The following is a 27,934-nucleotide window of genomic DNA, read 5'->3' as shown; positions in this document are numbered from 1 at the left end:
CAAATTTTAAATAATAAAAACAGGAAATCTTAATCGAATCAATAAATAAATAAGTGTGGTTAACATTAACATAACCTCATTGTCTTAGATTACGTTATAGGTTATGATTCTTGCATAACACTTTTTAAAAAAATATAAATTAACCAGAATTTGTTGATAAAATATTATTTCATATCATATTTACGATGACGTACCTAATGCTCCTCCAATAAAAAACTTGCTGAACTAGAAGATTACGTCGTGATTTAGCCTTAACATTCTCAGTCGAAAAACGAGCCTCGCGAGCCTCAGTCGTTTTATATATCTAATCCGCTTCGAAAGCGAATAACACGTTTTATTAAAATGTCGAAAATTCCTTCAATTTCGTCTGATACGATGACGTTGACCAGGCACGTTCTGGCTCAACAAAAATTGGCAAAAAATGCCACAGGAGATTTAACACAGCTTTTAACATCCATTCAAACTGCGGTAAAAGTAGTTAGTTTCGCGGTAAGAAAAGCTGGAATAACACAATTGTAAGAAATTGTTTAATAAATAATAACTATGAGTCATTTTTGAATGTTTATTTGGTTTATTAGATTTGGAACGGCAGAAAAAACGAATGTGCAAGGGGAAGAAGTTAAAAAACTTGATGTTCTTGCCAATGATCTGTTTATTAACATGCTTAAATCATCTTATACAACGTGTATGATGGTCTCTGAAGAAAATGAAAATATAATTGAGGTAAAACGTAAAAACATGGTTTTAAATTACCATGTGAAAGGCTTTTTATAACATTCTTTGATTAAAAGGTCATTTCAAGGTTAAAAAATAAGTTATTTCATTTTAAAAGCAACATAATTTTAAGTTGACGTTTAAAACGTCAAAAATGACGATTTAAATTTAATTCATTTAATTAATTTCTTATCTTAAACAACTTTTATTACAACATTAATTAATTAATTGATAACTTTTACACATAGCTTAACGAATAAGTTAACAAATAGCTTAGAACATCAACTGGTAACAAAAATTAAGGTTGACGTGTCATTTAGAATGTCAAACTGAAAAAAAAAATGTTAATTTACTCTTTAAGATGTCATTCATATGTCATTTTTGATATTAAAATCTTCGTGTGATGCAAAATCAACAAATTTGACAGTTAGAACGTCAATTGGTAATAAAAATTAAGGTTGACGTGTCATTTAGAATGTCAAACTGTTAATTTACTCTTTAAGATGTCATTCAAATGTCACTTTTGATATCAAAATCTTCGTGTGATGCAAAATCATCAAATTTGACAGTTAGAACGTCAATTGGTAACAAAAATTAAGGTTGACGTGTCATTTAGAATGTCAAACTGTAAAAAAGTTGTTAATTTACTCTTTAAGATGTCATTCAAATGTCACTTTTGTTATTAAAATCTTCGTGTGATGTAAAATCATCAAATTTAGAACGTCAATTGGTGGCAAAAATTGATGTTCAAATATCATTTGGAATGTCAAATTGTAAATTTACTCTTTAAGATGGCATCTAAATGTCATTGTTGATATTAAAATCTTCGTGTGATGCAAAATAATCAAATTTGACAGATAGAACGTGAACTGGTAACAAAAATTAAGGTTGACGTGTCATTTAGAATGTCAAACTGTAAAAAAATTGTTGATTTAATCTTTAAGATGTCATTCAAATGTCACTTTTGATATTAAAATCTTCGTGTGATGCAAAATCATCAAATTTAATAGTTAGAACGTCAATTGGTAATAAAAATTAAGGTTGACGTGTCATTTAGAATGTCAAAATGTAAAAAATTGTTAATTTAATCTTTAAGATGTCATTCAAATGTCACTTGTGACATTAAAATCTTCGTGTGAAGCAAAATAATCAAATTTGACAATTAGAACGTCAACTAGTAACAAAAATTAACGTTGACGTGTCATTTAGAATGTCAAACTGTAAAAAAAATGTTAATTTACTCTTTAAGATGTCATTCATATGTCATTTTTGATATTAAAATCTTCGTGTGATGCAAAATCATCAAATTTGACAGTTAGAACGTCAATTGGTGGCAAAAATTGATGTTGAAATATCATTTGGAATGTCAAAGTGTAAGAAAATTGTAAATTTACTCTTTAAGATGGCATCTAAATGTCATTTTTGACATTAAAATCTTCGTGTGAAGCAAAATAATCAAATTTGACAATTAGAACGTCAACTAGTAACAAAAATTAACGTTGACGTGTCATTTAGAATGTCAAACTGTAAAAAAAATGTTAATTTACTCTTTAAGATGTCATTCATATGTCATTTTTGATATTAAAATCTTCGTGTGATGCAAAATCATCAAATTTGACAGTTAGAACGTCAATTGGTGGCAAAAATTGATGTTGAAATATCATTTGGAATGTCAAAGTGTAAGAAAATTGTAAATTTACTCTTTAAGATGGCATCTAAATGTCATTTTTGACATTAAAATCTTCGTGTGAAGCAAAATAATCAAATTTGACAATTAGAACGTCAACTAGTAACAAAAATTAAGGTTGACGTGTCATTTAGAATGTCAAACTGTAAAAAAAATTAATTTACTTTTTAAGATGTCATTCAAATGTCACTTTTGATATTAAAATCTTCGTGTGATGCAAAATCATCAAATTTGACAGTTAGAACGTCAATTGGTAATAAAAATTAAGGTTGACGTGTCATTTAGAATGTCAAACTGTAAAAAAAATGTTAATTTACTCTTTAAGGTGTCATTCAAATGTCATTTTTGATATTAAAATCTTCGTGTGATGCAAAATCATCAAATTTGACAGTTAGAACGTCAATTGGTAACAAAAATTAAGGTTGACGTGTCATTTAGAATGTCAAACTGTAAACAAATTGTTAATTTAATCTTTAAGATGTCATTCAAATGTCACTTTTGATATTAAAATCTTCGTGTGATGCAAAATCAACAAATTTGACAGTTAAAACGTCAATTGGTAACAAAAATTAAGGTTGACGTGTCATTTAGAATGTCAAACTGTAAAAAAAATGTTAATTTACTCTTTAAGGTGTCATTCAAATGTCATTTTTGATATTAAAATCTTCGTGAGATGCAAAATCATCAAATTTGACAGTTAGAACGTCAATTGGTAATAAAAATTAAGGTTGACGTGTCATTTAGAATGTCAAACTGTAAAAAAAATGTTAATTTACTCTTTAAGGTGTCATTCAAATGTCATTTTTGATATTAAAATCTTCGTGTGATGCAAAATCATCAAATTTGACAGTTAGAACGTCAATTGGTAATAAAAATTAAGGTTGACGTGTCATTTAGAATGTCAAACTGTAAAAAAAATGTTAATTTACTCTTTAAGGTGTCATTCAAATGTCATTTTTGATATTAAAATCTTCGTGTGATGCAAAATCAACAAATTTGACAGTTAAAACGTCAATTGGTAACAAAAATTAAGGTTGACGTGTCATTTAGAATGTCAAACTGTAAAAAAAATGTTAATTTAATCTTTAAGATGTCATTCAAATGTCACTTTTGATATTAAAATCTTCGTGATGCAAAATCAACAAATCTGACAGTTAAAACGTCAATTGGTAACAAAAATTAAGGTTGACGTGTTATTTAGAATGTCAAACTGTAAAAAAATTGTTTATTTAATCTTTAAGATGTCATTCAAATGTCACTTTTGATATTAAAATCTTCGTGTGATGCAAAATCAACAAATTTGACAGTTAGAACGTCAATTGGTGGCAGAAATTGATGTTGAAATATCATTTGTAATGTCAAACTGTAAGAAATTGGAAATTTAATCTTTAAGATGTCATCTAAATGTCATTTTTGACATTAAAATCTTCGTGAGATGCAAAATAATCAAATTTGACAGTTAGAACGTTAATTGCTGGAAAAATTGAGGTTGACATGTAAATTAGAATATCAAACTGTTAGAAAATTATAAATTTGATCTTGAAGATGTCATTCAAATGTCACTTTTGATATTAAAATGTTCGTGTGATGCAAAATCATCAAATTTGACAGTTAGAACGTCAATTGGTGGCAAAAATTGATGTTGAAATATCATTTAGAATGTCAAACTGTAAGAAAATTGTAAATTTAATCTTTAAAATGTCATCTAAATGTCATTGTTGACATTAAAATCTTCGTGTGATGCAAAATAATCAAATTTGACAGTTAGAACGTCAACTGATAACAAAAATTAAGGTTAACGTGTCATTGAGAATGTCAAACTGTAAAAAAAAAAATTAATTTACGCTTTAAGATGTCATTCAAATGTCACTTTTGATATTAAAATCTTCGTGTGATGCAAAATCATCAAATTTGACTGTTAGAACGTCAATTAATGGCAAAAATTGATGTTGAAACGTCATTTGGAATGTCAAGCTGTAAGAAAATTGTAAATTTACTCTTTAAGATGGCATCTAAATATCATTTTTGACATTAAAATCTTCGTGTGATGCAAAATAATCAAATTTGACAGTTAGAATGTCAACTGATAACAAAAATTAAGGTTGACGTGTCATTTAGAATGTCAAACTGTAAAAAAATTGTTAATTTACTCTTTAAGATGTCATTCAAATGTCACTTTTGATATTAAAACCTTCGTGTGATGCAAAGTCATCAAATTTGACAGTTAGAATGTCAACTAGTAACAAAAATTTAGGTTGACGTGTCATATAGAATGTCAAACTGTAAAAAAATATTAATTTAATCTTTAAGATGTCATCTAAATGTAATTTTTGACATTAAAATTTTCGTGTGATGCAAAATAATCAAATTTGACAGTTAGAACGACAATTGGTAACAAAAATTAAGGTTGACGTGTCATTTAGAATATCAAAATGTAAAAAAATTGTTAATTTAATCTTTAAGATGTCATTCAAATGTCACTTTTGACATTAAAATCTTCGTGTGAAGCAAAATAATCAAATTTGACAGTTAGAACGTTAATTGCTGGAAAAAATTGAGGTTGACATGTCAATTAGAATGTCAAACTGTTAGAAAATTATAAATTTAATCTTGAAGATGTTATTCAAATGTCACTTTTGATATTAAAATCTTCGTGTGATGCTAAGTCATCAAATTTGACAGTTAGAATGTCAATTGGTGGCAAGAATTGATGTTGAAACATCATTTGGAATGTCAAACTGTAAGAAAATTGTAAATTTAATCTTTAAAATGTCATCTAAATGTCATTTTTGGCATTAAAATCAACATTTAAAACTAGAACACTAGAATCATTCGTTTTTAGCCGTAATAATAATTTTTAGCCGGTTAAACCCGAATGATTTTAGTTCTAGGTCTTGTGAAAATATAATTGAGGTAAAAACCTGGTTTTAAATTACCATGTGAAAGACTTTTTACAACATTCTTTGATTAAAAGGTCATTTCAAGGTTAAATAATAAATTATTTCATTTTAAAAATAACATAACTTTAAATTGACGTTTAAAACGTCAAAAATGACAATTAACATTTAATTAATTTAATTAAATGATAATTTTTTAGGTTGAAGCTGAACAAAGTGGAAAATACATAGTTTGTTTCGATCCTTTAGACGGCTCATCGAATATTGATTGTTTAGCATCGATTGGTTCGATTTTTGGCATTTACCGTAAAGAAACTGATGAAGCCCCATCTCCTTCTTTGGGATTACAACCTGGCAATAAGATGGTAGCGGCTGGATATGCTCTTTATGGAAGTGCAACTGTTATGGTTTTAACAACAGGAAATGGAGTTGATATGTTTATGTTGGATCCATCTATTGGTGAATTTATTCTCATTGAGTCGCAAATGAAAATTCCTTTGAGAGGAAAAATTTATTCAATCAACGAGGCTTATGAGAATAAATGGGAACCTGCGATTAAAGAATATGTTAAAAATAAAAAGGATCCATCGAAAGGAAAACCATATGGAGCTCGTTATGTTGGTTCGATGGTTGCGGATGTTCACCGTACTATTAAATATGGCGGGATTTTTATGTATCCGATTACGACTGATGCACCAAAAGGAAAATTAAGGCTCCAATATGAATGTAATCCAATGGCGTTTATTGTAACTCAAGCTGGGGGGTTAGCAACAAACGGAAAAATTCCCATTTTAGATGTTGTCCCAACTAGTATCCATGAAAGATCCCCTATTTTCTTAGGATCTAAAGAAGATGTCGAAGAAGTTCAAGCTCTTATTAATCAACATGCTAATTAATTATTTTTAAATGAAAAGTATAAATAAAAAAATCAAATTTTTAATTACTTTATTTATTTTGCTAATTACTAATTAATTACGGTATAGATTTTTATTCTATACAAAATAGAACATTTACTTTTATTGAAATTACTTTCTGCCATATTTTGATACGTTCACAATTTGTATGAAAGAAAATAAAACTTTCCAACATTCCCTTGAAACAAACAAAAAAATACTTAATAAAAGTAAAATTTGGAGATTAACCTTAATAAATCTTATTTTAGGAGAGGAACAAAGATTCTTATTGTGACTAGTACAAGTTAGCTGTAGGGAATGTTCGAAGTGTCTACATTTAATCTACGAGCGAGGTTTATCTAAAGCTCTAATTCGAACAAAAAAACTTTTCCAAGATACAATCTAAAACAACAATTACGGTCGATTCTTATTTTTATTATTTCCATTTAGTGTTGAGATCCAAATTATTACTTAATTTTACTATTTCACTTTAATTACGTTTAAAATCAATCAATCAAGTTAAACGTCACTTTGACATTTATCATATATCAATAAAATTATTTATATTTTATTTAAGTTTGTCTAAAGTTATTTTAAATCCAAGGAGTTCAGTAACAACGGCTGATAGAGCCGAGAGTATTATTAATTTAATTGTGGCGTAAACGATCGGATTCGCTGAAAGACCCAACACTTTAAATGGACTATCAAGTTGCTAAAAAAAATTAAATTAATAATAGCAATATACAAAAATATATTTCCATAGAAATCAGGGCCCCAAATAAAATGCAACACGTCCAAGGACTAACAGGACTGCAAACAAATTTAATATAAATTCTTATATTAAATATTTAAAACGTCAGTTTTGACATTTAATTTGACATTTCAATGTGACCAACCTTAAATAAATAAAATTTAGAAATCTTTAGAAAACGTCATTTTGACATTAATGACATTAATAATAATTAATTGTTGTGCATAATAATTGTTATCATTCGGGTTTAGCCGTCTTAAGAGACGTACTGCTAAACACAAATGTTTCTAGTTCTAGGTATAGTGTTAGTTCTAGTTTTACACTTACACTGTCAGAACTATCATTTGACCCAAACGATTCTAGTTCTAGGTATAGTGTTCGTTTTAATGATAGTGTTAGTGTAAAACTAGAACTAACACTATACCTAGAACTAGAATCGTTTGGGTTTAGCCGTCTTTAGAGACGTGCGGCTAAACCCAAATGATTCTAGTTCTAGGTATAGTGTTCGTTTTAGTGATAATCAGGGCACGGAACTTTTGTAACAAAATACGATTTCCCCCCTCCACTCGTTCTCAGAAAATCTTGATTAAAAAAACAGCATACTGTTCAGTGGGAAATTAAAATTTCAAGTTAGCAAAAAATTGTATTAACAAACACTGTTCCTGAAGTATTTTTAAACAAATTTTGTTAACAACATTTTTTGATTAAATCAACAATAAGGATATAACCTCAAAAATATTAATTTTTGTAGCATACTATTCAGAGGGAAATTAAAATTTCAAGTTAGCAAAAAATTTTATTAACAAACACTGTTCCTGAAGTAATTTTAAACAAATATTGTTAACAAAATTTTTTAATTTAATCAATAATTAAGGAGATAACCTCAAAATAATAATTTTTCCGTTTTTATACTTAATTATACTTAGATGCTTAATTAATAGAGATGTAAAATTTTTTTATTAAGATAATTGATTCAAAATCGAAATTGAAACAAATTTTATTTAAAACATTTTTTAATAAAAACAATAATTATTGAGATAATTAATTTTGATGGCATACTATTCAGAGGGAAATTAAAATTTCAAGTTAGCAAAAAATTGTATTAACAAACACTGTTCCTGAAGTATTTCTAAACAAATTTTGTTAACAACATTTTTTGATTAAATCAACAATAAAGATAGAACCTCAAAAATATTAATTTTTGTAGCATACTATTCAGAGGGAAATTAAAATTTTAAGTTAGAAAAAAATTGTGTTAACAAAAATTGTTCCTGAAACAATTTTAAACAAATATTGTTAACAAAATTTTTTGATTTAATCAATAATTAAGGAGATAACCTCAAAATAATAATTTTTCCATTTTTATACATAATTACATTTAGAGGCTTAATTAATAGAGATGTAAATTTTTTTTATTAAGATAATCGATTCAAAATCGAAATTGAAACAAATTTTATTTAAAACATTTTTTGATAAAAACAATAATTATTGAGATAATTAATTTTGATACCATACTATTCAGAGGGAAATTAAAATTTCAAGTTAGCAAAAAATTGTATTCACAAACACTGTTCCTGAAGTATTTCTAAACAAATTTTGTTAACAACATTTTTTGATTAAATCAACAATCAGGATATAACCTCAAAAATATTAATTTTTGTAGCATACTATTCAGAGGGAAATTAAAATTTCAAGTTAGAAAAAAATTGTGTTAACAAAAATTGTTCCTGAAACAATTTTAAACAAATATTGTTAACAAAATTTTTTGATTTAATCAATAATTAAGGAGATAACCTCAAAACAATAATTTTTCCATTTTTATACATAATTACATTTAGAGGCTTAATTAATAGAGATGTAAAATTTTTTTATTAAGATAATCGATTCAAAATCGAAATTGAAACAAATTTTATTTAAAACATTTTTTGATAAAAACAATAATTATTGAGATAATTAATTTTGATACCATACTATTCAGAGGGAAATTAAAATTTCAAGTTAGCAAAAAATTGTATTAACAAACACTGTTCCTGAAGTAATTCTAAACAAATATTGTTAATAAAAATTTTTGATTTGATCAATAATTAAGAACATAATCTCAAAAAAATTTTTATATATATATTTTTATATATTTTTTTTATTGAGAAAATAGTTTTAGAATTTTATTTAGAACAACTTTTGTATGAAATTTTCTCCTGAGAACGAGTGGAGAGGGGAAATCGTATCGTTTTGTTACAAAAGTTCCGTGCCCTAGTGATAATATTAGTGTAAAACTAGAACTAACACTATACCTAGAACTAGAATCATTCGGGTTTAGCCGTCTTTAGAGACATACTGCTAAACCCGAATGATTCTTGTTCTAGTCTGTTCTGTGTTAGTTCTAGTTTTAGTGGTTCCTCAAGTATCGTATGATACAAATGAGCTAAGTTATAATGATTTAATACAAAAAATTAAATAATAAAGTTTTTATAATAAATTTTAAGTTTAATAACTTTACGACTCACAATTATTTCACTTTTAAACGTCAATTTGACAATTAAATGTCAATATCGTTAAAAATCTACATAGATCTTAAAACACTCAAAAATGAGTTAATTTTATGTAAAAAATCTTATGGAAATTACGAAAATTAGCGAAATATATTACTATAAATAAAAAAATGTATAAAAAACTGGTATGAAATATTCGATATTTATCAAAAGATTTCCAAAAACTTAGGTTGGTACCATTTTAAGGATATAAATGTCAAAATGACGTTTAAATGTTAAGAAGACATTTGTAGCATGTCAAAACTATTTAAAAAAATCAAAAAGAGTTATAAATAGAATAAGAAAAATAAATTTCAACAAAAAAGTTGGAAAAAAATGGAAAACTGTAACATTTATTAGAATGAAATTATTAACACCGTTATTGGAAAATGATCTGTACAAAAAGTAAAACTGTTATTTGACTTTTAAACGTCAATTTGACAATTAAACGTCAATATCGTTAAAAATGTAAATTTCAAAACACTCTAAAATGAGATAATTTAATGTAAAAAATCTTATAGAAATACTAAAATTAGCGAAATATGTTACTATAAATAAAAAAATTTATAAAAAACTGGTATGAAATATTCGATATTTATCAAAAGATTTCCAAAAACTTAGGTTGGTACCATTTTAAGGATATAAACGTCAAAATGACGTTTAAATGTTAAGAAGCATGTCAAAACTATTAAAAAAATCAAAAAGGGTTATAAATAGAATAAGAAAAATAAATTTCAACAAAAAAGTTGGATGGAAAATGGAAAACTGTAACATTTATTAGAATGAAATTATTAACACCGTTATTGGAAAATGATCTGTACAAAAAGTAAAACTATTATTTGACTTTTAAACGTCAACTTGACATTCGCTGAAGACACACGGCTAAACCCAAAGGTTTCTAGTTCTCGGTCTAGTATTATTGCTAGAGAACTAACACAAGACCTAAAACATGGGCCGAAAATTTTGAAGAAAGATTGAACATGAGAAGTGAAGAAATAGAAAAACCGCTGGACAGCAATGTTTTCTTTCCTTTTTAAAACGTGGTAATCTATTTTACTAAAGATTTTTAATAACTCTTTGCGACAATGGCTTTTTTAAAAAAAAAAGTGTTAAATCAGATTTAAATTCTTATGTTAAATATTTAAAACGTCACTTTTGACATTTAATTTGACATTTCAATGTGACCAACCTTAAATAAATAAAATTTAGAAATCTTTAGTAAACGTCATTTTTGACATTAATGACATTTCTAGTGATACTGCTACTAGAACTAACACTAGACCTAGAACTAAAACGTTTCTAGTTCTAGGTCTAGTATTAGTTCTAGTTTTAATTGTTATGCATTGTTATACCTAGAAATAGAATCATTTGGGTTTAGCCGTCTTAAGAGACGTAGGCTAAACCCAAATGTTTCTAGTTCTAGGTCAAATGATAGTTCTAGTGACAGTGCAAGTGTAAAACTAGAACTAACACTATACCTAGTACTAGAATCATTTGGGTTTAGCCGCACGTCTCTCAAGACGGCTAAACCCAAATGATTCTAGTTGTAGGTATAGTGTTCGTTTCAGTGATAATGTTAGTGTAAAACTAGAACTAACACTATACCTAGAACTAGAATCATTCGGGTTTAGCCGTCTTTAGAGACGTGCGTCTAAAGCCAAATGATTCTATTTCTAGGTATAGTGTTCGTTTTAGTGATAGTGTTACTATAAAATTAGAACTAACACTATACCTAGAAATAGAATCATTTGGGTTTAGCCGTCTTTATAGACGTGCGGCTAAACCCAATTGATTCTAGTTCTAGGTATAGTGTTCGTTTTAGTGATAGTGTTAGCGTACAACTAGAACTAACACTATACATAGAAAACTATTTAAATCTATTTAACCCTTTGTGTCCCGACGGTACTTTAAAGTACCGGGAGTTTTAAACACTCATTTTAAAAAGAAAGCATTGAGCTTTAATTTAAAATAAGTCTTATTCCTTAATTTCAATAAACACGGCTTCCAGGAATTTTTAAATAAGAATCTTTTTTGACACTTTTAGGTTATACGAAAATGTAAGTTTTGTTTCAACATTTTTTTTCTCAATATTTTTCCAATCCAACCCAACAATTATTATACATCATTTTAAAGAGAAAGCTTTAAGCTTTAATTTAAAATAAATCTCATTCCTTAATTTCAATAAACACGGCTTCCAGGAATTTTTAAATTAGCATCTTTTTTGACACTTTTAGGTTATACGAAAATGTAAGCTTTGTTTCAAAATTTTTTTTCTTAATATTTTTCCAATCCAACCCAACAATTATTATACATCATTTTAAAGAGAAAGCTTTAAGCTTTAATTTAAAATAAATCTCATTCCTTAATTTCAAGAAATACATCTTCCAGGAATTTTTAAATTAGCATCTTTTTTGACACTTTTAGGTTATAAAAAAATGTAAGTTTTATTTTAACATTTTATCTCCCAATATTTTTCCAATTCAACCCAACAATTATTATACATCATTTTAAAGAGAAAGCTTTCAGCTTTAATTTAGAATAAGTTTCATTCCTTAATTTCAATAAACACAGCTTCCAGGAATTTTTAAATTAGCATCTTTTTTGACACTTTTAGGTTATACGAAAATGTAAGCTTTGTTTCAAAATTTTTTTTCTTAATATTTTTCCAATCCAACCCAACAATTATTATACATCATTTTAAAGAGAAAGCTTTGAGCTTTAATTTAAAATAAATCTCATTCCTTAATTTCAACAAATACATCTTCCAGGAATTTTTAAATTAGCATCTTTTTTGACACTTTTAGGTTATAAAAAAATGTAAGTTTTATTTCAACATTTTTTCTTTCAATATTTTTCCAATCCAACCCAACGATTATTATACATCGATTTAAACAGAAAGCTTTAAGCTTCAATTTAAAATAAGTTTCATTTCTTAATTTCAATAAACACGGCTTCCAGGAATTTTTGAATTAGCATCTTTTTTGACACTTATATTATGCGAAAATGTTAGTTTTTGCTCAATATGTTTTTTCTCAATATTCTCTCAGATTTTCGTTGTTCTGTAGCTACAGGTCTAATAAATAAATATTCAAATTTACTGCGTCCACGAAAAGGTGATAGCACAAATTCAAAAGAAAGAGGAAGTTGTGAAAATTGTTCTGCCAAAGCTAGACCCCACCCAAAATGTACTGCGTGAAATGTTTATTTATATTGTAATGAAAGAAGAAAGATCTGTTTTTCTGAATATCATAATGTGATTTAGATGTTACTCTCAAGTACCATTATCCCCCTGGAATAGGGGGATTGCATATTTTGCTAAAATTGATTCCAAAGGCCTAGCGTTTTAATTCTGTCACAAACTTTCAAAATTTTTGACTTTTTGGGACACAAAGGGTTAAAACAAATACTTTTTGAACCGGAAAAAACCAACACCGTCGATGAGATCTCAATGCATAAGAAGTTTGCTTGAGCTTCAAAGTTAAAACATCTATTTAGACGAAACAAACTTTAATTTCTTTATCTCGCTAAGTCAAAGTCGTTCAAAAAAGGGAAGTTATTGAACTTTCATTGCTGCCAGTAGTGATTTCTTCCTCAAGAAACATTTGTACCTCAATAATGGCAATATGTCGAGCGACTGCTATGCTTTGGTCAAAGCAGCTCCATATTGATAACTATTTATTTCATCAAAAGTGCCTTCAGTACTTACCAATTTCTGCACGAGTTTGAGTACAATACTTTTCCGAAACTGCCAGTATAATAATTTTCTTTGCGTTTTTATCTGAAAACCCTAAATCTTTAAAGCGAGGGTCCAAAAAAGTTAAAACATTCGATTTTTCATGTTTACAAGACATTCCGCGTATAAAGCGGGTATCATAGTTTTAGATATAGTGTAACCGGGTAACTGGTAAGCAGGATTTAACCCAGAAACAAATTTTTAAAGCCTTCATCTTCAATTACACGAAATGATTGAAAATTCAAAATGAATAATAGCAGTTTATCAAACTGTTTTGTGATGTCTTTGTTTTAGCAGAACGCTCTCAAACCTACAACCAACTAAACGGAAATGGGCAACTGCTATTCGCATGTATTCGCTGTTCGAAAATAAATCGCCGTTATTTTGACTTTGACGTAACTGTCGTTACCAGATTAATTTACAATAAGTTTCCATTATTCGCTTATTAAATTCGTTATTTTTTTCTGATTACAAAAATATAGGGTTCGACAGGTCTATTTCTTATTGTTTTAGAATAAAGTTAAAAATAAACTTATTTTTTAGTGTTGTCAAAGAAATTAAATTTACAGTTTCCTGTAAATTATAACTAATAATTAAATAAACATATTTCTGACATTTGAAACAAATACATTTGTTGAACCATTTAATTTATATTTGTTTCCCCCTGGAATAGGGGGATTGCATATTTTGCTAAAATTGATTCCAAAGGCCTAGCGTTTTAATTCTGTCACAAACTTTCAAAATTTTTGACTTTTTGGGACACAAAGGGTTAAAACAAATACTTTTTGAACCGGAAAAAACCAACACCGTCGATGAGATCTCAATGCATAAGAAGTTTGCTTGAGCTTCAAAGTTAAAACATCTATTTAGACGAAACAAACTTTAATTTCTTTATCTCGCTAAGTCAAAGTCGTTCAAAAAAGGGAAGTTATTGAACTTTCATTGCTGCCAGTAGTGATTTCTTCCTCAAGAAACATTTGTACCTCAATAATGGCAATATGTCGAGCGACTGCTATGCTTTGGTCAAAGCAGCTCCATATTGATAACTATTTATTTCATCAAAAGTGCCTTCAGTACTTACCAATTTCTGCACGAGTTTGAGTACAATACTTTTCCGAAACTGCCAGTATAATAATTTTCTTTGCGTTTTTATCTGAAAACCCTAAATCTTTAAAGCGAGGGTCCAAAAAAGTTAAAACATTCGATTTTTCATGTTTACAAGACATTCCGCGTATAAAGCGGGTATCATAGTTTTAGATATAGTGTAACCGGGTAACTGGTAAGCAGGATTTAACCCAGAAACAAATTTTTAAAGCCTTCATCTTCAATTACACGAAATGATTGAAAATTCAAAATGAATAATAGCAGTTTATCAAACTGTTTTGTGATGTCTTTGTTTTAGCAGAACGCTCTCAAACCTACAACCAACTAAACGGAAATGGGCAACTGCTATTCGCATGTATTCGCTGTTCGAAAATAAATCGCCGTTATTTTGACTTTGACGTAACTGTCGTTACCAGATTAATTTACAATAAGTTTCCATTATTCGCTTATTAAATTCGTTATTTTTTTCTGATTACAAAAATATAGGGTTCGACAGGTCTATTTCTTATTGTTTTAGAATAAAGTTAAAAATAAACTTATTTTTTAGTGTTGTCAAAGAAATTAAATTTACAGTTTCCTGTAAATTATAACTAATAATTAAATAAACATATTTCTGACATTTGAAACAAATACATTTGTTGAACCATTTAATTTATATTTGTTTTACACAAAAGTTGGAATAGATTACATTATTTCACATTTTTTATTAATATTTAATATTATTATTAAATGACTTGATAAATTGTTGATAGATGGCACTCATATATATATATATTTTAATTCAAATAAACATAGAATAGCAACATTTGTTTGTATTCAAAAATTTTCTGAAGTGTCAAATTAAAAATCCTATTTTTTAAGATGGATTACGAAAAGTTTAACATGTTAGAATGTTACAAAATAAATTTTATATAAATTTACAGGAAACTGTAAATTTACTTTCTTTGACGACACTAAAAAAAATTTATTTTTAGCTTTATTCTTAAACAATAAGAAATAGACCTATCTAACCCCATATTTTTGTAATCAGAAAAAAATAACGAATTTAATAAACGAATACTCAGTAATTAAAAAAAACGAAAATTGTCATATCTCAAAATCTAAAAGCGAAAAAATTTTTTTGACTACGTCATCAAATTCTCTGTAAAAAAGTGTCCATATAATATCTTAGTTATAATACTCTACCTATAATAATAACCAAGATAATTGCACTTCTTGGTTTTACGATATTTTCAATTTTGGCCTCTAGGGGAAAAAGAAAAAACGATAGTGCTTTGAGGTTTTCGGCATTAGCAGTTTCTCGAAAAACGAGATCATGACATGTAAGCTACTTTTTTTCTAACTCTTATAGTTTCTGAGTTAGCCTATTTGGACATCGAATTTGAACCACCCTGTACATACAGCTAAACGGAGTGTTTCTAGTTCTAGAGTTAGTTTTACTGCTAGTGTTAGTCTAGTCTATTTGACATGTTACATTTTATGTGGAACAATGTAAATAGGTACGCCCTGGTTTCTATGAAAATATATTTTAGTATATTATTGCATTTTAAGTGAAATTTTCTGTACTTACTTTAAGTAAATCTGATGCTAATTTTAACACGTTATTAGCTATACTCAATGTGTCTTTGTTTTTGGGTTTCTGCTCCAATTGTAGGTTTAAATTGATTTGTTCCATTGTAATAACGGAAAAGTTACGAGATTTCTCATTGATTTTAGCACCCAAGGTTAAAAAACGAAACAAATAAATACCCAAAAGAGTACACAAAATCATTGCTTCAATTATATTCTCAGATTGGAACGAAATCGAATCCTTAAACAAAAAAAAGATTATTATTAAATTATTTCTTAAGCTAAATCATTTACCTTTAAAAATTCAGTACAAAGAAATACCAATAACGGTATCGTGATCAAAAAGGATGATGATACAATGACATCAACTGATCGTAAGGGACCCTGCTTCTTTAAATACGATCGAACTGAAAGCCATGTCTTTATATTTGCGACGCGATCGAGGCGAAAATGTGGCAAATCGGAATTTCTCGCTCTTCTGCTTGATGTTAAATGCGTAAAAAACTTTGCGTATAATAAGCGATGTTTGAAAGTTCTTTCGGCCACAGATAATAAAAAGAAATAGAAAAAAGAGAGGACGAAACGTTGGACGCAAGATAATAATAATATAATTTGTGCCCTACAATAAAAAAATTAAAATTAATAAGAAATTTAAAATAGCAACTAAACTTACAAAGTTGAATAACCAAATGATGCTTCAAGGGCTGAAGTAACCGAATCTTTATCAAAAGCATTATTAACAATGCCAAAAACGGATAATTGATGAAAATCGTTTTTGTAATCGTTCTTGAAATCGTGCTCATCATTCGAGGTTGTTTGCATGTTTTTAAAAAATCTACACATCGGTGGGGTCAAAGCAAAAAAAGTCGAAAATATCAGACCCAAATAAAAATATTCCATGCTATTCGGCATCGCCTCAACTTTTCGTATAATTAGAGAGCTTATATCTAAAACTTTTAGTCGAGCTTTTCGCATTTCGCCACGCACCCAAATTATGCAATTCACTATTGACAAAAAAAAACGTCAATATTAATCATTAATTATTAAATTATTAAGTTATTACACACCAGCTTCTTTTCCAGATAAACACGCTTTAATATCATTATCAATATCGTCATTATCGCTTGATTCATATTGACTGGATTGACTCATTTCGCAGTTACGGATTGTTGCGTGTCCTTGAGAATCGTTAAATAATTCCAGATCCCACTGTTTCTTTTACAAAAAATAAATAAATTTATTCATTTTATACAGGTTGGTTCAATTTTTAATCGGGACTCTTTACTAGGACGTAGTACTTGCCAAAATAACGCAAATTTTTTATAGAGGATGTGTGAAATGTCTGGAATATAGCCAATAACTTCGCCATTTTAATCGGTTTAGAGCTTATAAATAAAAAATGGTAATAATTAGGTTCAATCTTGTTATGGATTTAATCTTTATGGTCCATTACTAAGGTTTTATGTATAAAAAGTTTTTCTCCATCGCTTTTAGTTTTTGAGTTATGATTGAGTTAATTTTCGAAAATCAACAATTTTGATGTTTAATCGATTTTGAGCTTATAAATAAAAAATGGTAATAATTGGGTTCAACCTTGTTATGGATCTAGTCTTTATTGCCCATTACTAAGGTTTTATGTATAAAAAGTTTTTTTCCATCGCTTTTAGTTTTTGAGTTATGATTGAGTTAATTTTCGAAATTAACAATTTTGATATTTAATCGATTTAGAGCTTATAAATAAAAAATGGTAATAATTGGGTTCAATCTTGTTATGGGTTTAGTCTTTATGGCCCATTACTAAGGTTTTATGTACAAAAAGTATTTCCCATCGCTTTTAGTTTTTGAGTTATGATTGAGTTAATTTGCGAAAATCAACAATTTTAATGTTTAATCGATTTAGAGCTTATAAATAAAAAATGGTAATAATTGGGTTCAATCTTTTTATGGATCTAGTCTTTATCGACCATTACTAAAGTTTTATGTATAAAAAGTATTTCCCCATCGCTTTTAGTTTTTGAGTTATAATTGAGTTAATTTTCGAAAATCAACAATTTTGATGTTTAATCGGTTTAGAGCTTATAAATAAAAAATGGTAATAATTGGGTTCAATATTTTTATGGATCTAGTCTTTATGGTCCATTACTAAGGTTTTATGTATAAAAAGTTTTTCTCCATCGCTTTTAGTTTTTGAGTTATAATTGAGTTAATTTTCGAAAATCAACAATTTTGATGTTTAATCGATTTAGAGCTTATAAATAAAAAATAGTAATAATTGGGTTCAATCTTGTTATGGATCTAGTCTTTATTGCCCATTACTAAGGTTTTATGTATAAAAAGTTTTTTTCCATCGCTTTTAGTTTTTGAGTTATGATTGAGTTAATTTTCGAAAATCAACAATTTTGATTTTAATCGATTTAGAGCTTATAAATAAAAAATAGTAATAATTGGGTTCAATCTTGTTATGGATCTAGTCTTTATGGTCCATTACTAAGGTTTTATGTATAAAAAGTATTTCCCCATCGCTTTTAGTTTTTGGGTTATGATTGAGTTAATTTTCGAAAATCAACAATTTTGATGTTTAATCGGTTTAGAGCTTAAAAATAAAAATGATAATAATTGGGTTCAATCTTTTTATGGATCTTGTCTTTATGATCCATTACTAAGGTTTTATGTACAAAAAGTATTTCCCCATCGCTTTTAGTTTTTGAGTTATGATTGAGTTAATTTGCGAAAATCAACAATTTTAATGTTTAATCGATTTAGAGCTTATAAATAAAAAATGGTAATAATTCGGTTCAATCTTGTTATGGGTTTAGTCTTTATCGCCCATTACTAAGGTTTTATGTATAAAAAGTATTTCCCCATCGCTTTTAGTTTTTGAGTTATGATTGAGTTAATTTTCGAAAATCAACAATTTTGATGTTTAATCGGTTTATAGCTTAAAAATAAAAATGATAATAATTGGGTTCAATCTTTTTATGGATCTTGTCTTTATGATCCATTACTAAGGTTTTATGTATAAAAAATATTTCCCCATCGCTTTTAGTTTATGGGTTATGATTGAGTTAATTTTCGAAAATCAACAATTTTGATGTTTAATCGGTTTAGAGCTTAAAAATAAAAAATGGTAATAATTGGGGTCAATCTTTCTGTGGATCTAGTCTTTATGATGCATTACTAAGGTTTTATGTATAAAAAATATTTCCCCATCGCTTTTAGTTTATGAGTTATAATTGAGTTAATTTTCGAAAAACAACAATTTTGATGTTTAATCGGTTTAGAGCTTATAAATAAAAAATGGTAATAATTGGGTTCAATCTTGTTATGGATCTAGTCTTTATGGTCCATTACTAGGGTTTTATGTATAAAAAGTATTTCCCCATCGCTTTTAGTTTTTGAGTTATAATTGAGTTAATTTTCGAAAATCAACAATTTTGATGTTTAATCGGTTTAGAGCTTATAAATAAAAAATGGTAATAATTGGGTTCAATCTTTTTATGGATCCAGTTTTTATGGTCCATTACTAAGGTTTTATGTATAAAAAGTATTTCCCCATCGCTTTTAGTTTTTGAGTTATGATTGAGTTAACTTTCGAAAATCAACAATTTTGATGTTTAATCGGTTTAGAGCTTAAAAATAAAAATGATAATAATTGGGTTCAATCTTTTTATGGATCTTGTCTTTATGATCCATTACTAAGGTTTTATGTATAAAAAATATTTCCCCATCGCTTTTAGTTTATGGGTTATGATTGAGTTAATTTTCGAAAATCAACAATTTTGATGTTTAATCGGTTTAGAGCTTAAAAATAAAAAATGGTAATAATTGGGGTCAATCTTTCTGTGGATCTAGTCTTTATGATGCATTACTAAGGTTTTATGTATAAAAAATATTTCCCCATCGCTTTTAGTTTATGAGTTATAATTGAGTTAATTTTCGAAAAACAACAATTTTGATGTTTAATCGGTTTAGAGCTTATAAATAAAAAATGGTAATAATTGGGTTCAATCTTGTTATGGATCTAGTCTTTATGGTCCATTACTAGGGTTTTATGTATAAAAAGTATTTCCCCATCGCTTTTAGTTTTTGAGTTATAATTGAGTTAATTTTCGAAAATCAACAATTTTGATGTTTAATCGGTTTAGAGCTTATAAATAAAAAATGGTAATAATTGGGTTCAATCTTTTTATGGATCCAGTTTTTATGGTCCATTACTAAGGTTTTATGTATAAAAAGTATTTCCCCATCGCTTTTAGTTTTTGAGTTATGATTGAGTTAACTTTCGAAAATCAACAATTTTGATGTTTAATCGGTTTAGAGCTTAAAAATAAAAATGATAATAATTGGGTTCAATCTTTTTATGGATCTTGTCTTTATGATCCATTACTAAGGTTTTATGTATAAAAAATATTTCCCCATCGCTTTTAGTTTATGGGTTATGATTGAGTTAATTTTCGAAAATCAACAATTTTGATGTTTAATCGATTTAGAGCTTATAAATAAAAAATGGTAATAATTGGGTTCAATCTTGTTATGGGTTTAGTCTTTATCGCCCATTACTAAGGTTTTATGTATAAAAAGTATTTCCCCATCGCTTTTAGTTTTTGAGTTATGATTGAGTTAATTTTCGAAAATCAACAATTTTGATGTTTAATCGGTTTATAGCTTAAAAATAAAAATGATAATAATTGGGTTCAATCTTTTTATGGATCTTGTCTTTATGATCCATTACTAAGGTTTTATGTACAAAAAGTATTTCCCCATCGCTTTTAGTTTTTGAGTTATGATTGAGTTAATTTTCGAAAATCAACAATTTTGATGTTTAATCGATTTAGAGCTTATAAATAAAAAGTAGTAATAATTGGGTTCAATCTTGTTATGGGTTTAGTCTTTATGGCCCATTACTAAGGTTTTATGTATAAAAAATATTTCCCCATCGCTTTTAGTTTATGAGTTATAATTGAGTTAATTTTCGAAAATCAACAATTTTGATGTTTAATCGATTTAGAGCTTATAAATAAAAAATGGTAATAATTGGGTTCAATAGTGTTATGGATCTAGTCTTTATGGTCCATTACTAAGGTTTTATGTATAAAAAGTATTTCTCCATCGTTTTTAGTTTTTGAGTTATGATTGAGTTAATTTTCGAAAATAAACAATTTAGTACAATCAAGGTAGGCACCGAAATAACGCCGCTGACAGCTTTAAATGTCAAAAAATTGACAGTTCAAACAAATATGGCACAATTAAGAATCCAAATATTAATGATGTATGGATACGGTGAAAGAAAACGCACTCAAAATGAAGTTTGTACACTATTCACAAATTACGAAATCCACACTATCCAAAATGTCAAACAAAAAATTTTTAACACCGGAAGTGTTAAAAACCTTCCAAAAAGTGGACGGCTACTAATGACGAAACTATATTAAATGTGTGTCGCCGTATCCATACATTATTAATAATTCATAATTGTTGAAACTGTCATTTTTTTGACATTTAAAGTTGTCAACGGCGCGCGGCGTTATTTCGGCACCTACTTTGATTGTAATTTACTGGTTTAATATTTTCAGAAAACGCGTTTTTTCTCGATTTTTTCTTATACAACCATATTTAATCCATCCCATTTAAAATAACAATGTTGGTTGCCACAGCAACGAACCAAAAAACAAGCCAAAAAATGCAAATGAAAATAAAGTAGTAATAATAATAAAGTAGTATAAACCAGTAGTACATACCCGAAATAAACGATAAAATGTCAATTTTTTTCTCAATTTGACTTGTATTATTTTGGCAAGTACTACGTCTTAGTAAAGTTTTCCCATTAAAAACTGAACCACCCTGTACATAATTTTTCTTTTTTAATAATACTCACTAATTTTTCCATATGATCACAATCTCCATTTAATAATCTTTGCCTAATTTCCGCATCACTACTATCACTCGTACTTGTACCATTACTTTTTAAACTTTCAAAACCATCGTCTTCCATAGAACGAACAACATTCGCCCCTAAACCTTCATTATCAACTCCCGGGTGATGGCGAATCCCCAAATTCGGATTTTTTTTAGTTACACCTTTACACTTTCTACGTTTCCTCTCAGTACTCCCACTACTTTCATCTTCCTCGGTATCTTCACCCATAATATCCGGACGTTTCCTGTGTTTCTTTCGAACGTGTTGCCTATGGATTGTGGGTTTGTATCTGGTTTTATCCGGGGGACTCGTAGCACCGATTTGGGACTGAATTACGCTGTGTACCCACATCATCATGATTGGGATGAGTATTTCCGATAAAGGAACGTCTTCCTAAAAAGTACTTTGTGTTATTTTTATTTAATTATTGAATTTAAATGATATTAAACCTCATTTTCGTCATCGAAACTCGCGTAACTCTGCTTGTGCAGATATATTACGATATGAATAATTTCAACTAAATATAAAACGAGGATGCATCTCGATACTGCCGTTGATGTTTGCCGAGTCCACCAGGTTAAATAAAATGGTAAAAAGACGAAACGAAATGTAGCGAGGAAAGCGACCGTTAAAAAACCATGTTTTGGTTTTGCTTTTGTAAATGATGCACCTAAAAAAACGTTTAAATCTTTTTTAATTTTGATTTGACGTTTATATTCGCACATCCAGTTGAATAGTGCCATGTTTTGATAAATTTCCCAATATGAGGGAAACTACAATAAATAGGTATGGAAATGTTTATAAATAATTTGTAGAGAATTAAATTACCTTTCTGATAGGCTAAACAAATATGGGAAGTTCCATTTAAAATTTTCTACTTTTTCGACATTGAATATGAAGCAACGGTAATTGAATTTTTGACCACCCTGTATAAACTACTCTGTCACAACAAAAAATGACAATCTATTTGACATCATCTGAAGAGTAATCGTGCCAATTTAGAGCTTTTTTCAATGAACGTTGGCTGAGATATGTTGTTTTAAAGAGCATGGTGAAATTTACCAAAAAAAGCTTAAAACCAAAATAACTCGAAAACGAAAAACGCTAGGTGCAAATAACTTTTATCAAAATCAACATATTTTTTACGTACAATTAAAAGGTGCAATAAAAACTATGGCATTTCATTTAAAATAACGAAGTTATGGTCTACTTCCGGTATACCGGAAGTGGTGGCCATCTTGAAAATATTTTAGATCGAATGTTTCGAATGATCAACCCATGCTACCAAAATTTCAAACCTCTAGGAATAGTCGAACTTGAAAAAGTTCTATAGAACCAGTTACGTGAGACACCTGTATATAAAAATCAAATAAAAATGCAGTTTTAACCATTTTGAGCAAATATAACAGTGTTATTATATTTTCGTTATTTTCTTTAAAACTCTATTATTATTATCTATTACTATTATTATTCTCTTTTAAAACAACCAAATTCGACGGTTTTTTGCAAAAAATAAAAAGTCCAAGGCGAATATCTCAAAAACGAAGGGTGATATGAAAAAATGTTATTCTTCTATTTCGATTTAGAAATCATTTTTCTATACGATTAGTGCACAATATTTTCCATAAAAGTGATTGTTATTAAACACCATTTGAAAAAGTGATTAAAAACGGGGACTTTATAAGGTTAACTTTTATTATTTCATTTCCCAATTTATAGAAATGATTTTTGCATAAACTTTAAGGCCTGTTTCCGATAGAAAAATAAATTTCAAATCGAAAATAAAGCGTAACTTTTTATCGTATTATCTTTCGTTCTTGAGATATTCCCGTTTAAACCAATCAAATTCGACGTTTTTGCAAAAATTAAAAAGTCCAAGACGAATATCTCAAGAACGAAGGGTGATATGAAAAAATGTTATTCTTCTATTTCGATTTAGAAATCATTTTTCTATACGATTAGTGCATAATATTTTTTATAAAAGTGATTATTATTAAACAAAATTCGAAAAAGTGATTAAAAACGGGGACTTTATAAGGTTAACTTTTATTATTTCATTTCCCAATTCATAGAAATGATTTTTGCATAAACTTTAAGGTCTGTTTCCGGTAGAAAAATTAATTTCAAATCGAAAATAAAGAGTAACTTCTTATCGTATTGTCGTTCGTTCTTGAGATATTTCCGTTTAAAACAATCAAATTCGACGTTTTTTGCAAAAATTAAAAATTCCAAGGCGAATATCTCAAAAACGAAGGGTGATATAAAAAAATGTTATTCTTCTATTTCGATTTAGAAATCATTTTTCAATACGACTAGTGCATAATATTTTCTATAAAAGTGATTGTTATTAAACACCATTCGAAAAAGTGATTAAAAACGGGGACTTTATAAGGTTAACTTTTATTATTTTATTTCCTAATTCATAGAAATGATTTTTGCATAAACTTTAAGGTCTGTTTCCGGTAGAAAAATTAATTTCAAATCGAAAATAAAGAGTAACTTTTTATCGTATTATCTTTTATTCTTGAGATATTCCCGTTTAAAACAATCAAATTCGACGTTTTTTGCAAAAATTAAGAATTCCAAGGCGAATATCTCAAGAACGAAAGGTGATATAAAAAAATGTTATTCTTCTATTTCGATGTAGAAATCATTTTTCTATACGATTAGTGCATAATATTTTCTATAAAAGTGATTATTACTAAACACCATTCGAAAAAGTGATTAAAAACGGGGACTTTATAAGGTTAACTTTTATTATTTCATTTCCCAATTCATAGAAATGATTTTTGCATAAACTTTAAGGTCTGTTTCCGGTAGAAAAATGAATTCCAAATCGAAAATAAAGAGTAACTTTTTATCGTATTATCTTTCGTTCTTGAGATATTCCCGTTTAAAACAATCAAATTCGACGTTTTTTGCAAAAATTAAGAATTCCAAGATGAATATCTCAAGAATGAAGAGTGATATGAAAAAATGTTATTCTTCTATTTCGATTTAGAAATCATTTTTCAATACGACTAGTGCATAATATTTTCTATAAAAGTGATTATTATTAAACACCATTTGAAAAAGTGATTAAAAACGACGACTTTATAAGGTTAACTTTTATTATTTCATTTCCCAATTCATAGAAATGATTTTTGCATAAACTTTAAGGTCTGTTTCCGGTAGAAAAATCAATTTCAAATCGAAAATAAAGAGTAACTTTTTATCGTATTATCTTTCGTTCTTGAGATATTCCCGTTTAAAACAATCAAATTCGACGTTTTTTGCAAAAATTAAGAATTCCAAGGCGAATATCTCAAGAACGAAGGGTGATATGAAAAAATGTTATTCTTCTATTTCGATTTAGAAATCATTTTTCTATACGATTAGTGCATAATATTTTCTATAAAAGTGATTATTACTAAACACCATTCGAAAAAGTGATTAAAAACGAGGACTTTATAAGGTTAACTTTTATTATTTCATTTCCCAATTCATAGAAATGATTTTTGCATAAACTTTAAGGCCCGTTTCCGATAGAAAAATGAATTTCAAATCGAAAATAAAGAGTAACTTTTTATCGTATTATCGTTCGTTCTTGAGATATTCCCGTTTAAAACAATCAAATTCGACGTTTTTTGCAAAAATTAAGAATTCCAAGGCGAATATCGCAAGAACGAAGGGTGATATGAAAAAATGTTATTCTTCTATTTCGATTTAGAAATCATTTTTCTATACGATTAGTGCATAATATTTTCTATAAAAGTGATTGTTATTAAACACCATTCGAAAAAGTGATTAAAAACGGCGACTTTATAAGGTTAACTTTTATTATTTCATTTCCCAATTCATAGAAATGATTTTTGCATAAACTTTAAGGTCTATTTCCGGTAGAAAAATAAATTTCAAATCGAAAATAAAGAGTAACTTTTTATCGTATTATCTTTCGTTTTTGAGATGTTCCCGTTTAAAACAATCAAATTCGACGTTTTATGCAAAAATTAAGAATTCCAAGGCAAATATCTCAAGAACGAAGGGTGATATAAAAAAATGTTATTCTTCTATTTCGATTTAATAATCATTTTCCTATACGATTAGTGCATAATATTTTCTATAAAAGTGATTGTTATTAAACACCATTCGAAAAAGTGATTAAAAACGGCGACTTTATAAGGTTAACTTTTATTATTTTATTTCCTAATTCATAGAAATGATTTTTGCATAAACTTTAAGGTCTGTTTCCGGTAGAAAAATGAATTTCAAATCGAAAATAAAGAGTAACTTTTTATCGTATTATCTTTCGTTTTTGAGATATTCCCCTTTAAAACAATCAAATTCAACGTTTTTTTTAAAAATTAAGAATTCCAAGACGAATATCTCAAGAACTAAGGGTGATATGAAAAAATGTTATTCTTCTATTTCGATTTAGAAATCATTTTTCTATACGATTAGTGTACAATATTACCTATAAAAGTGATTGTTATTAAACACCATTCGAAAAAGTGATTAAAAACGGGGACTTTATAAGGTTAACTTTTATTATTTCATTTCCCAATTCATAGAAATGATTTTTGCATAAACTTTAAGGTCTGTTTCCGGTAGAAAAATGAATTTCAAATCGAAAATAAAGAGTAACTTTTTATCGTATTATCTTTCGTTCTTGAGATATTCCCGTTTAAAACAATCAAATTCGACGTTTTTTGCAAAAATTAAGAATTCCAAGGCGAATATCTCAAGAATGAAGGGTGATATGAAAAAATGTTATTCTTCTATTTCGATTTAGAAATCATTTTTCTATACGATTAGTGCATAATATTTTCCATAAAAGTGATTAATTCAAGTTTTGTAATTCAGTAAAGGATGAGTCTAGTGGATTATTATGCTATTAAAATACCACAATACCTTATTTTATTTTTTTAACTCTTATTTACTTGTATTTATTTACTATAATAGTAAAAAGTATCTTTTTTCCATGAAACATAATCCCATTCATTTTTGAACTAGATGTGTCAAAGTGACATTTATTGAAATAATTTTTATAAATTTAAAATTTTCTTGCTTTGTAGTCTAAATCAATGAAATTTTTGTAATTACTATCAGCACCCTTAAGTTTATACACAATTTACTAACATTAAGAGATTAAAAATATGCATTTATGGCATTATTGAACTAGATGTGCAATATGTCAAAGTGACATTTCCTGTCAAAGTGACATTTATGAAAATAATTTTTATAAATTAAAATTTTCTTGCCTTGTACTAAGTCTAAATCAATGAAATTTTTGTAATTAGCCCCTTCGTGATCGCGTCTTGTTAAAATTCCAATTGGTTTCTTTTTGTCAATGGTTTTTTCCCATTCTTGTTTGTCATATCGGCCGATTTTCTTTTGATACCTAATAATAAATAGGTTCTAATTGAGTCTGATTAAATGATTAATAACACTCACCAAGCGACAAAGTCCTTCGAGCTGTGAGCGCCCATTCTTCTCTTAGGAGAAGATTTTTTTTTAATTAAAATCCTTCGTTTTTCCTTTTATGGCGGCGCACTGGGAATTTTAATTCCACCCAATTTAAAATAAACCTGCAACAAATCGCATTTTATTGATTTTTTAAAGGAACACTGTGGCCTAAAATAAAATGTAACCTTGGCATTTCTAATTATTGACCTGTTGCGATTCTAACCTAAACTAATAAATTTTTTTATCTCACAAACACGTTATCTTTGCGTGTGTGTGTAAATAAACTAAACTAAACGAATTTATTATTACGCAATATATTTATGTGACCGCAAACGTACCTCTTTTACATGTTATCTAAGTCCAGTGACAAACAGCTGATTGCTTTGACAAGCAAGCGAAACGCACGATTCACAAGTCGCGGTCACACTGAATGATTAAATTATAAATCATTTCGTCTCTCTAACCACACAAGAAAGGTTTAAACTCAATTCAAAATTAGATCCCCACCTGTAGGCCGCGTACCTTGCTTTAATTGTTATTTCTATTTCTAAACTCCCTTTCATCGATTGCGTCAACTCTTCTATAACACATAGCACCAACACGTGGGTGTTTTAAGCAAATAAATATAAATTTAATGTTTGCGCAGCTATTTATACGAATAAACAAATACGATAAGAAATTTTTTTTATCATTGTT

At 27.9% G+C, this 27,934-nt stretch overlaps 2 protein-coding genes across 7 annotated transcripts; one reads left to right on the top strand and one right to left on the bottom strand.

The window, feature by feature from the left end:
- Positions 1-110: 110 nt before the first annotated feature.
- Positions 111-6,238, top strand: LOC111421506 (fructose-1,6-bisphosphatase). Its single transcript, XM_023054674.2, has 3 exons — positions 111-515; positions 579-723; positions 5,499-6,238. Exons 1-3 carry the CDS (start codon positions 343-345, stop codon positions 6,192-6,194), a joined length of 1,014 nt encoding a protein of 337 aa, XP_022910442.2. The 5' UTR covers positions 111-342; the 3' UTR covers positions 6,195-6,238.
- On the bottom strand, positions 6,227-27,909 carry LOC111421504 (putative homeodomain transcription factor). 6 transcript variants are annotated; one of them, XM_071195591.1, is made up of 11 exons: positions 27,761-27,905; positions 27,577-27,697; positions 27,227-27,360; positions 27,034-27,173; positions 22,243-22,463; positions 21,752-22,186; positions 16,944-17,091; positions 16,550-16,880; positions 16,171-16,495; positions 15,878-16,117; positions 6,227-6,903 (listed from the first exon to the last, which is right to left on the bottom strand). In XM_071195591.1, the coding sequence occupies exons 3-11, from the start codon at positions 27,259-27,261 to the stop codon at positions 6,760-6,762; spliced, it is 2,019 nt and encodes a 672-aa protein (XP_071051692.1). In that variant the 5' UTR covers positions 27,262-27,360; positions 27,577-27,697; positions 27,761-27,905; the 3' UTR covers positions 6,227-6,759. The 6 variants fall into 6 exon arrangements, with proteins under 6 accessions (XP_071051692.1, XP_022910438.1, XP_022910441.1 ...); XM_023054670.2 differs by having other exon boundaries at positions 27,577-27,905; XM_023054673.2 differs by having other exon boundaries at positions 16,944-17,085; positions 27,577-27,905.
- Positions 27,910-27,934: the final 25 nt, after the last annotated feature.

Source organism: Onthophagus taurus, chromosome 3 (assembly GCF_036711975.1).
Source record: "Onthophagus taurus isolate NC chromosome 3, IU_Otau_3.0, whole genome shotgun sequence".
In the NCBI taxonomy this organism is placed as follows: domain Eukaryota; kingdom Metazoa; phylum Arthropoda; class Insecta; order Coleoptera; family Scarabaeidae; genus Onthophagus; species Onthophagus taurus.
Note: the sequence above shows the minus strand (reverse complement) of the source record. Positions and strands in the feature narration are given on the sequence as shown.

Bases quoted from the DNA above. Each gene is read 5' to 3' on its own strand.
- LOC111421504 (XM_023054670.2), bottom strand. From the start codon at position 27,261: ATGGGCGCTCACAGCTCGAAGGACTTTGTCGCTTG. The intron at 22,464-27,033 runs GCAAGAAAATTT...ACGTTTTTTTAG, and splicing joins TGATTTAGACTTAGTACAAG to GTGCATCATTTACAAAAGCA. The intron at 16,881-16,943 runs GTGTGTAATAAC...TTTTGTCAATAG, and splicing joins TTTATCTGGAAAAGAAGCTG to TGAATTGCATAATTTGGGTG.
- LOC111421506 (XM_023054674.2), top strand. From the start codon at position 343: ATGTCGAAAATTCCTTCAATTTCGTCTGATACGATGACGTTGACCAGG. The intron at 516-578 runs GTAAGAAATTGT...TTGGTTTATTAG, and splicing joins AAAGCTGGAATAACACAATT to ATTTGGAACGGCAGAAAAAA. The intron at 724-5,498 runs GTAAAACGTAAA...ATAATTTTTTAG, and splicing joins AAAATGAAAATATAATTGAG to GTTGAAGCTGAACAAAGTGG.